Source organism: Lotus japonicus, chromosome 5 (genome assembly GCF_012489685.1).
Source record: "Lotus japonicus ecotype B-129 chromosome 5, LjGifu_v1.2".
In the NCBI taxonomy this organism is placed as follows: Eukaryota; Viridiplantae; Streptophyta; class Magnoliopsida; order Fabales; family Fabaceae; genus Lotus; species Lotus japonicus.
In genome coordinates, this window is record NC_080045.1 from 40151584 (window position 1) to 40163778 (window position 12195).

The window sequence follows — 12195 nt, forward strand, 5'->3', positions numbered from 1 at the left end:
ACCAAACACACATCTCTATCTCTTATCTGGTGAATATATACATATGCATCACAGTAGTGCAACACCAAACACACATCTCTATCTCTTATCTGGTGAATATATACATATGCATCACAGTAGTGCAACACCAAACACACATCTCTATCTCTTATCTGGTGAATATATACATATAATGGACTGAGAAAAACCTCAATGAGTACTGGTCTCACATGTTTCGTGGCTTACTTGAAATGAGAGCAAGATAAGATCTTGAGTCATCAATCATGTTTCATCTTCAGCTAGCTGAGAATCAGAGAGTGTAGTCAGAAAGAGTTATGCACCTCATTGTCGTTCTGTACCTACGGATAAATTCATGTCAAATGTTTCCAGGGAAGCCAAGGAAATCAATTTATTGTTAGAACATTGGTTTAGGCGTTTAGCATATTAGAAAGGATAGCACCAGTTTTAAAAGTCTAACCTAAATAGTATAGCTTGAGCGAACAAAGATAAACAATAAAATCTCATCCATGATATGTAGTTCTGTAGTTGTAACGGCAAGCACCAACAATAATAATTAATTTCCTCGGTGCAAGAACCAGGCAAAAAGAAAAAATTACCAAATAAAAAAGTTGCAAGGAAAAAAAATCTACAACTTCTCCTTTCTCTCCCCTCAATTCTTTCACTCCCTCAATCCACTTCACTGACAATGATTAGGTTAATCAAAACATACACAGATCAATGTTTCATCTCCTATAACATAGGACACATATTTTAGATGCAAATTAAGAAAAACGAATAAAATAGAATCATATACAAAGGAGAATCAGAAAACATAAAAAACAAATCAAAATATTGCAAAATTCCATATAGAATATAAAATGGACTCATCATCCATGACTTCCAAAGAATCTCTTTTGGTGGAATATCTATAAAAAAAAACCTGAAGAAAAGAATTTGAAATTAGCATGGCAAGTGATGAACGAAATTGACCTTGAAGTCAAACATGAGTGAATGAAAGTTAAAGGTAAAGTAAAATAAAATTGAAAAAAACCATAACATATTATGCAAGCAAAGGAAGAAAATAATTTGAAACCTCCATCTGCAACCTTCCCAATCAGATCAAAATCTAGCAAATCACAATAAAAATTAATTAATACTCTAAAAATAAATAAAAAATAAATTAAGATAAAATCAAGAAATAAAAAACCTAAATCCTAATCAAATCTAAAATTTAAAAATGCATTTTTTTATTAAGGAGAAATAAGGTAAGGAAAAATCAGGACACATGTGGCAAGTGAGACCAAGGAGAAAGAGCTTACATGTAAAATATTAGGTGAGAATTAATCTGGGAGCGACACGTCACTAACTTGGCCTGTGACAGCGACACGTCATGCTAGAAGTTGTTCTTTTCTAATATATATATATATATATATATATATATATTTTGATTGATATTGATAAAATAAAAGTGTGATTAAAATAGTTTATTCCCAGCATTTTTTATTCAGAGAAACAGATACCTCTTGTTATCACGCATCAAAAATATGATACTTTCCAGAAATTATTTTGTGAAATTATAAAAAAAATCTAATTTTATTACAATAATAAAAATTTAATTTCATATTATTACACACTTCTATTCATTTTATTTTGCAATCATATATTCGATTTACGATACTCATTTATTGACAGAAAAGTCTAAAAGGTTATATAATATTGTATTCGATACCTTTTTATTTTTCTATATTTTTCAGCATTGTTTTTCCGAAACAGAAAATTCGTAGGGTTTGAACGAGGTTGAAGGAGGAAGCGCAGTAACACAAGCACTCATCGTTGCAGAATCAATCAAATCCATCGTCTCAGATCTTCAGATCCATCACAACAATGGTGAGAGGATTGCTCAACAAGCTCGTCTCCCGCTCCCTCTCCGTCGCCGGAAAATCGCAGAACCAACAGCTCCGCCGCCTCAACATCCATGAATACCAGGTCTCCCTCTTCGCTCATCATCGTTATCGAGATCAACCTTCGCTTAATCTGTTACTTGTTTTCACATTAGATTCATAAAATAGAATAATAGTGATGATAATTGTAAATCGTGTTTGTGGTTGATGATGATGATTTTGGAGTTTGGATCCTTTCGTTGAATATATGTTATTGTAATTTGATGAATCGGTGATGGTTTATTTGATTTTTTTATTGAATTGATGGAGCGAAACGAACGACTTATGAATTTCCATGATGAAATCAGGGTGCTGAGTTGATGAGTAAATATGGAGTTAACGTTCCGAGAGGTGTAGCTGTTTCCTCTGTTGAAGAAACCAGAAAGGCCATCAAGGACGTGTTCCCTGGTCAAAATGAGGTATAAACCATTTCGGTATCAGTATCACAGCTAGCAAAAAACGGAAAATTAGTTTTGAATTTGAGAATGTAGTGCACTCTGATTTTTTGATTCTATGTATAACAAGGTGAAATTTAAGTTATGCCACTGCAGGCTTTCCCTGAAAATTTTGGTGAACATTTTAGTTTGTGCAAAATTTTGCTTGTGATGAGAAAGGATTGTGACTGGGATTATTGTGCAGTTGGTGGTTAAGAGTCAGATTTTAGCTGGTGGACGAGGATTGGGAACTTTTAAAAGTGGCCTTAAGGGAGGAGTGCACATTGTTAAGACTGACCAGGTTGAAGACATTGCTGGTAAATATGCATTTTCTCTCCTTCATTCGAAATTTCGTTGGTCTTCAATACAAGAGACTATCAATACTTATCATAGTCATGTTTTGGTTTATTCAATTTGAACTCATAGAGGATATATATTGCTTGATAATCTTAGTTCCGGTGATATTTTTCTCAGTGCTATTATTGTTTTGTTGTTGTTGTCATGCTCATTGTTGTTTTTATTATTTCAGGTAAGATGCTTGGGCAGATACTAGTTACCAAACAGACTGGTCCTGAGGGAAAAGTTGTTAGCAAGGTTTGAGAATTTTCAATCATTCTATTCACAAATATGCTAGCATTGTCAGTTTTCATGTATATCCCAGATTCCCAGCAATTTTCTTCTCTAGAAATTGAAATTTTGGTGAGGCAATGCAAAGGCATATAGATTATGCTTGAGTAGTTATTGGTTGTTTTCTTTATGGCAAAATTTACTCCATTTTTGAGCCTACGCTGAATCTTATTCATATTTCTTATTTGTAATATGTATATTTGGAGGAATATTGGTGCTTCTTACTAAAATTTAGAAGTGTAGTTATTTTTCTCAACTTACCCGCTGGTTGGACTGGCAAACTGGCCACCAAGCCAATCTGGTTTATGCGGATTGATTTCAGCCCATGAACTGGTGAACTAGTTTGAATTGTATTGTTGGAAAGGTTATCTGGACAACATTTTCCCCTAAGGATTCAGAAATTGTTATTTAAGTTACAGCTTTTTTATCACCGCTTTTTGGTATGCTATTCTGTAACACCTAGTTCTACTTCTGTTGGATTCCAAGTGCCTGTATTGATGATATTGGAAGTAAGTTTCAATATCAGTTAAGACATCTTGAGTACTTTATGTAATTGCTGAGAGTTTCTCAAATTTTCGAAACTGTTTGCTTAATGACAGCTGCTTCTTTGTTTCATCTTGGGTTTCATTCTATTTATTGATAGAGAATTATACATGTAAATGGCACACATTGCTGCTTGATGAGTTAATTGTTTGACATACAATTCTATATTGTATACAGGTTTACTTGTGTGAAAAGCTATCACTTGTGAATGAGATGTACTTTGCTATAACTCTTGATCGGAAGACTGCTGGTCCGGTAAGTTTATCTATTTCAATATGTGATCTTTGATGTGCTTTACATGCTGAGTTAAATTCTCTTAACTTCTATATCATGTTTAATATATGACTCCTTCTACCCCTAATTTTAGTTTCTCTTAATTTAAGCAAAATCTTTTATGTCATGTGTTACAATTCTTTTCTTTCTTATGGTTTTACTTTTGCAGCTTATTATTGCTTGTAGAAAAGGAGGAACCAGCATTGAAGACCTTGCAGAGAAATTCCCAGATATGATTATAAAGGTTTGTTATTCTTGGCATTTCTCATGATGATTAAAGTGTCTTATTCGAGCAGTTTTTTTGCAAGATCCACCTGATGCACTCCTTCTTTCTAGTAGGTGCCTATTGATGTTTTTGAAGGAATTACTGATGAAGATGCAGCTAAGGTTGTTGATGGTTTGGCTCCCAAAGGGGCTGATAGAAATCAATCAATTGAACAAGTGAAGAATTTGTATAAACTTTTTGTTGATAGTGACTGCACTCTTTTGGAAGTAAGCATATATAAGTTTGCTCTTTCTAGTTTTGCATAATTAATTGTGAATGAATTTTTGGAATGACAGTTGATTATCTTGAACAGATCAATCCCATAGCTGAGACAGCTGATAACCAACTGGTCGCTGCTGATGCTAAGTTGAATTTTGATGATAATGCTGCGTATCGTCAGAAAGAGATATTTGCTCTTCGTGACACAACACAAGAAGATCCACGAGAGGTTTACTTACATGTCTTTTTGTTTGTGTTTTAAATTACATGGGAACTGAACATGCAAGCACTAAACCAACCCTAGCTTAACCACTTCAGCCCTAGGGTGTTCATCCCGGCTTGAAGCTAATAGAGATGGGACTTGTGGTGTACAAATTAGGCATGATGTGTTTCTGGGTTGGTTTCAATGCACATTTTGGGTAAGCCCAATTTGGCATTCACACCATTGTAATTTTTTTTTGTTGACAATTAGTGATAAATAATAAAAATTCTTGATTTAAATTAATAACTCACACAACATGATAATATAATTTATCTTCTTATCTTTGAGCAGGTGACTGCTGCAAAAGCAGATTTAAATTATATTGGGCTAGATGGAGAAATTGGTTGCATGGTGAATGGGGCAGGATTAGCAATGGCCACAATGGATATTATTAAATTGCATGGGGGTACTCCTGCCAATTTTCTGGATGTAGGTGGGAATGCCTCCGAAGGACAGGTAATGTTTTAAAGATAGGATCACTCCTGTTTGTTCCATTATCAGATCATTTTGTAATCTGCTGGTGCATTAACCCAAATTTCACTCCAAATAAATGATATTAGAAAAACCTTGTAGTTCTTGCTAGATATTACCTTTAATGATCTACATCTTATGATGTTGTTGTTCAATTATGTAAACCAGGTTGTTGAGGCATTTAAAATATTGACCGCCGATAGCAAAGTGAAGGCAATTTTGGTTAATATTTTTGGTGGTATAATGAAGTGTGATGTTATTGCAAGTGGAATAGTGAATGCTGCAAAACAGGTTAGCAAATTATGCCATAAAACCAAAGAAGTTATGCGTTTATAATCTTTTTTATCCTTTGTCCTGCAATGTAGTAGAGAATAAAAAGGATATTCTATGTGCAAATTAGCTTTTTTTAATTTTATCCTTATTGTTGTTCCTGTTATCCTTATTAGCCGATTTAGATAAAGGTATTATTTGGGAATCATGATAGTTGAATTTTTTTAAATCAACTTAGATAGTATAAAAAAGAGGGAGGGAGACATAGAACTAGTATTATTGTTCTCATCTTCTCTTTCCTGTTTTGATTTTTATTTGTAATAGTATATGGATTGAACACGACATCCATTTTAATCCTGAACTTATAATAGCATTAACTTCTCTTGCCCTTATTGTCAAGGTTGCACTGAAAGTCCCAGTAATCGTTCGTCTTGAAGGCACCAATGTTGATCAAGGAAAAAGAATTTTGAAGGTAAGTGTAAGATCTATTAATATAAGTAAAACTATCCGCTAATAAAAGGAATCTAGAATGTTTAATGCCTGTTATGCTGATGATCTTCCATGGTTCAACAGGAAAGTGGTATGACATTAATAACGGCTGAAGATTTAGATGATGCAGCTCACAAAGCAGTGAAAGCCATTAACAAATGAAGGGTTACTTCTGTTCAAATTCCAAAATTACACCATTATTTTTTGTGTTAAAACTTACTGACGAGAAGGAAATTCTTGCGGCAAATCTTATTGGAGCCGCAGTGGTTATCAAAGCATTTCCAATAAGTTAATGCTTTTCAAATTGTGTTGATGGCTTGATGCACATGGTTGATATTTGGTTCTTTTAACACTTCATACCGACCCTTTGTGGTTGTTCCTGGTTTAGTTCTCTTTAACCTTTATGCGAATAACATGGAAATAGTGCTTCATTAAGCGGCCGAAACCTGTAGCCTTTTAATTGAGGATTTCCAATTTTGAATATTCATTTGGGAGTTTCATATCCAGATTTTATATTGAACATTCTAATCTTTTAGACTCGAATTTCACAAGGACACATCCATGTTATATGGTTTATTTAAAAATATTTATAAATAAATATGATTGAGAAAAAAATTAAAAGAATAAGGTAAACATCTTCACGTGAGTTTCCTAAACCTAAGGTTGGGGTTGAGAGTCATATTTTCATCACCGTCTTCCTCAAACCTAAGATTAAAATTGGTGATGGCGAGTGCAAAGCCCTCCCTCACCTTCATCCTGCCTCGTGGTCATGGCTATGTAAGATCAATTTTGACTTTTACCTTTGGCGATATTGAGTTATACTACAAAAGTTTTAAGTAAGATATGAATAAATTTTTTGGACGGAAAGATATGAATAATTAATTAATATAATGAAAATAGCAAATTTCATTTTTTTAAGGTGGTACTAGAAGTGGTGAAGGGTGGAGTGGTTGAAGGCATATGGAGACAATTATAGGAGTTTGACAGCAACGACAATAGTGTAAACAATAAAGGGCGTTGGGCAAACGAAGGAAATAGAGCATGCTTTGGCAATGGTGGCAAGTGAGAATGCAAAATTCTTTTATTTGATACAAGCCAATAAGATAGAAATAAAGACCGATAAGATAGGGGGGTTATGACAGTGATATTCTTTTATTTGATACAAATATACTTGAACCTTGCACCTGTCAGGAATTGATCCCTGGAGCTATCCTACGATGACCCATATATCCCTCAACTCCAATCACTTGAGCTATCCTACGGAGACATACTTGAGCATGTTTGGAATAACTTATTTTCGTAAGTTATTTAGATTAATTTTTGAATAAAAGCTTATGTGTATCCATAAGTTATTTTCAATTTATTTTAATAAATTTCTTAATTTAGCTTATGAATAATCGCTTATAACTTAAACCTTTATTTCCATACGCATGTGGCATACGTGAATGAATAAGTTGAAAAATAGGAAAGAGTATATTATTTGTTGCTGATATTGAATTTATTTTGATAAGTTTGTCTTTGGTATATCTGAAGTTTTCTCACTTAGGTTATGACTACTTAGTTTATGACTGATCATGAGCGGGGAGGAGTTAAGAGTGAGAACGTAGAAAATGTTGTTGTCAGCATCTAATTTTATCTTACATCATTTTAATTTTATTTTAATTGTTATCAGAGTTATGATATATACACACCTCTCCACTCATTTTCCACCGTCATTTTCTATTATTTCTCTTTTCTTTATCAATTAAATTACCTATCACATCTTTACTTTCTCTCTCATTTATTCCTATGTCTCTCTTCCTCCACCTCTCCCCACCTAAAAAATGAGGTGTGAAGATATAATTATTCTTCTCATCTATTTTAATTTACACAAATTTATCTATTGAATTTCATTTTTAATAGTGAATCACCTAATTTAAAAAGGAGTTTAATGGTTGTGCACTGTCAGTGTAAAATATTTTTACACAGACGTCCAATAGTTGAATGCCACGTATTCAAATGCATTTATGATCATTTTTATTTTAATTAAATTAAAAATTTATTTTCTGATTTGACAGCCTATCATTGGATGCCTGTGTAAAAATTGTTTACACTAACGATGTATTAACATTAAATTCTTTAAAAAGTCAATAAAACCAATTTGATCAATGGTGTGATGACTTACTTTACTCCACTTTATAGGAGCCGAACCGTGATATATTGTCTATAAAGAAGTGGCAACAATACACAAATTAAATTGTTGAAGTGATCGCGCTTCATATGAGATGCTTCAAGCGTGTTCTGCGTGATGAGAATGGGAATTGGGTCTTGGGTTTCTGCAACAATCTGGGCACTGCAAATACCCTTCTTGCATAACTATTTGCAATTTGTTCAGCTATGCAACTCGTCTTGGATCATAATTTCCAGCAAGTCATAATTGAGAGCGACTCAACGGAGGTAATTCAGTTGGTTTCTTCAATTTGAAAGCAGGATCGTCCTTATGCGGAGATTATCAACCAATTAGTTTGGTATTTCTTTCCATGGAGGCATTAAGTCTCTATAAATTTCAATTTAGTTGCATATTGGCTAACTAGTGCGACATTGTTTCTTCCTTTTGGAGTTCATGTGTTTTCTTCCTCGTTTGATGATTGTCACCGGTTTCTTAGGCTAAATTTGGACGAGGGCTCTTCATTTAAGCTGTTTGGTTCTGGTGCTTAGTGTTGTATCTTCGGGGCTTAGCCTCATCATGTTACAAAAAAAAAAAAGATGTGAGTCTTAATGTTGACACATCATCTAAAAATGATGTGACAAAAAATACACAAAATGATCCATAAGTTATATATTGTAATATAGATTTGATGAGTCATGACTTATGTGTGTAAGTACAATTGGACAATGGGAATAGCACACTTCCAGTTATTTTCCTTCCAGGAAATAGGGAATGAGTAACACCCAAGCACCTATTTTGTCCATTCACACTTAATTCAACGTAGAAATGACCTGTGAAGACTACCCAAATTTAGCTCCTTCCAAATGGTTTCTTTTTCCTTTATATTTTGCTTCTGATTGTCACTCCTAAATTTTCGATCAGCTTATGGTTTCAATTTACAGGGAAAATCCAATAGCAAACAATTGCCATCGAATCAATGAAATTAAAGAGGAGCATGCTTTAAACAGAACATGTTTGTTAGATTAGTCTTTTTTCCCATTATTGCCACCTTCATGACACATTTGTGATTTGTCAAAAACTACCTTAAGTTTTTGAACCATTATTATTCTCTTTCTTCAAACATCAAGAGAAGCAGAAAATCATATTTCCAGTCCTAATTTTTTTTTTGAAAAAAAAACACACCTCTAATCCTCCATCAATGGGTTCTCTCTGGAATATTTCTTCAATTCAAGGATACACATATTCTTAAATGTTGACCTTTGAGGAAGAACTTCAATAGGTGGAAATTCATCTGAGAAAGTTCTTCCCATTTCTCTTGTGAGTCTCAAAGTCAATCCAGGATTTTCATCTTCCAGATTCTACTAAAGGCCTAAAAGCTATCCAAAGACAGCTTCATAAATTAATTGCCAACAAATAATTCAGCATACATATTTTTTTGAGCATGTCCGGCAACAAGGTGAAGGGCCTTCTTAAAGGCCTAAGATACATATCTCAGATATTTGGTAAGTAAATATCCCCTTCATGTAATTAATCATTGCATTTCTAATGTTCACAGCATGTTGGATCAGCTTATATTTTCCCTCAGAAATCAATTTTGTCGCTCAGAAGTTTCTATTTAAATTTGATTTTGACTTTAAAATCAATTGTAGTCGCATTAGTTATTACTTTTTCTGTTTGTTTTTTCCATTGTTCCTTTTTTATGATTAAATAAGATGACACTTTGCAGAAAATGATAAAGACCAAGATATACAAATTGGATACCCTACAGATGTAAAGCATGTGGCCCATATAGGATGGGATGGGCCTTCTGTAAATACTCCCAGCTGGGTAATTCTAAGCATCCTTCATTTCTTGACTATCAACTCATGTTCCAACTTGTAGAATATAGTTATAAAATTAATTGATTAACCTGAAAGAAATGCTTTTTGTGTTTATGCTTATCTTAATTTGAATAATTTCCATTCACAAAAGAAGCCTTTGGGGGCTTGCTGTGACTGTTTTTCAGATGAACGAATATAAAAGTTCTCCAGGATTTGCATCAGCACCCTTAAATCTAAATGGGGATGCTCAAAATAAAGGACAAGATAACTCAGTCAAATGGATCTCCGAAGGTATACACATATTCCTTTTTCCTACTCAAGATTCGTACGCTGATACCATTTATGGATTATTTTATCTTTCTTCATAATCAATTATGAAATCTAGAAGCTTCTCAGTTGAATTGATTCTGGTTTTAGAAATCAATTGTAGAAGAATTTTTAAAAATGCATTGAGTAAAAAATGGACGATCATTTAAGTAGGTTCTTTAAGTTTGATCTTGTTTCACATTGTCATCATGTTTGAGATACTATGAGAGAATTCAAATTAAAACAAGAAGTGTTTAAATCAAATCATATAAGGAGTGAAATGTAAATAAAATTTTGAGTTTTTGATATAAGGAGTGTGTTTAATTTAAATGCTAGAATCAATTCTGGTAGGGTAAAATCGATTTTGAACAAAAATATTAATGTTTGGAGTCATTTTAAAGAATTAATTTCAACCCAACTTCAATTCTGATAGATGTTGATTGTTGATCAAAACATGCACATAGTCTTTTTCTTTTGTTGTTGAATTGAAGCCAACAACAAAGTAATAGTAATTTCATGATTTTGTAGATTCAAGGAGAAGTCGTCCAAGGTTAGGTCAAGGTGAGGGTATGGGTAGGGACTTGCCAGATTTGCCAAAAGGATCTAGAAGGCAATCAACAGGTAACATGACAGATTCTCCCTCAAGGGAAAAATCAAGGCAATCAAAAAAATCATCCCACAAATCATCATCACTCAACAAGGAGCCCCAAGGAGAAGGGTCACCAGCACCAGACATTCCCAAGAAAACTCGTAGAAAGAAGTCAAAAGAAAACTCTGGTAGTGGTGGTGGGTCATCCAAGTCAAGATCCAAAGGAGCTCAACACCAAGATCCAAGTCAGGATTATGGATCTGCATCTCAACCTGTATCTGAGTCTAGAATTAGTTAGGCTGTTGTATAGATAATTCTTCAAGCTAGAAAACCTTCCTAATCCTATCTTGTTTTTCTTTCCCAACTTTGTGTTTCTTTGTGATTTTCTTAACTTGATTAATCTTTTTTTGTTTTCCTTTTTCCCATAGAGAGAGAGAGTCTTGTATTATTTACCCATTACTGATATGTAATTACTAATTAGAGCAACTTGTTCATTTCAATGGTCAATGTTACATAAATATGTGAATCATATGGCATGAAAGACTAGCAAAAACATACATGATTTTAGAAACTCATTATAAAACCATAATTTACAAAAACATACTACGAATTATCCGGGCATGTTTGGAACTTCTTTAAAAACTAGTCATTTTCGCTCGTGCGTTGCACGGCGATTAAGTTTATTGTGTAGATATATCTGTAGAATATCAAATAACAGATAATAGGTTCAAACATGTATGTGAATAGACTAACGTAAAATTGTTAAATATAATTTGTTGTATGGCTTACCGATGTCAACACATGAACAAAACTATAAATCCAAGTTTTTACGGAATGCGTTGAAAAAACAAAAAAAATTAAAAAAACACAAAAATGTCAACAGCATGATCGCTGTCCATGTTCAGTTATAATGACTTCAGACTTGAAGTTGAATTTTGCTACCAATTCAATATTTGAGCCTCATAACCTACAATGGAAAAAGTAGATATCAGAGTAATAATTAGTAAGCAAAACAAAGATGAAGTTGATATATCATTTGAAAATTAAAAAAAACCTTATAGCAACGGAATTATCCTTCAAGTCTAGGAATGACCAATAAGCTGCTTGACATTTATTTATACTGTCAACAATTAAAACAAAGACATATCAGATTTGGTATTTAAAAAAATATAAACACAACAAAATTGTAGTAAAAAACAACACTTACATATCAAATATTTTCAAAGACTTCTTGATAGACAACGTTGCGGGTAGTGTTAGAAACTACTCCTTGGTCATCTAGGATTAGTATCTTCAAACCTTTTCTAGATTTAACTCTTGATAGTGCAACATATAATTGCCCATGAGTAAAGACAGGCCTTGACAAATACAGTCCAACATGAGATAAAGATTGTCCCTGACTTTTATTTATAGTCATTGCAAAACATAGGGTAACAGGGAATTGTCTGCGCTGGAATTTGAATGGAATGTCAGAATTAGATGGAGTTAAGCTCATCCTTGGAATAAAGGTTGTTTCCCCCATCGTGTTTCCGTTTAGAACAGTAGCAACAATTATATAT

At 33.3% G+C, this 12195-nt stretch overlaps 2 protein-coding genes across 2 annotated transcripts; both read left to right on the forward strand.

Moving 5' to 3' along the window:
• Positions 1–1731: 1731 nt before the first annotated feature.
• LOC130718422 (succinate--CoA ligase [ADP-forming] subunit beta, mitochondrial) lies at positions 1732–6259 on the forward strand. Its single transcript, XM_057569011.1, has 12 exons — positions 1732–1965; positions 2228–2338; positions 2559–2670; positions 2883–2947; positions 3701–3778; positions 3966–4040; positions 4136–4288; positions 4375–4509; positions 4834–4998; positions 5182–5304; positions 5684–5755; positions 5857–6259. The coding sequence occupies exons 1-12, from the start codon at positions 1864–1866 to the stop codon at positions 5932–5934; spliced, it is 1269 nt and encodes a 422-aa protein (XP_057424994.1). The 5' UTR covers positions 1732–1863; the 3' UTR covers positions 5935–6259.
• Positions 6260–8888: 2629 nt separating this feature from the next.
• Positions 8889–11130, forward strand: LOC130718521 (CRIB domain-containing protein RIC6-like). The gene is made up of 4 exons (XM_057569120.1): positions 8889–9423; positions 9648–9748; positions 9927–10032; positions 10576–11130. The coding sequence occupies exons 1-4, from the start codon at positions 9363–9365 to the stop codon at positions 10932–10934; spliced, it is 627 nt and encodes a 208-aa protein (XP_057425103.1). The 5' UTR covers positions 8889–9362; the 3' UTR covers positions 10935–11130.
• Positions 11131–12195: the final 1065 nt, after the last annotated feature.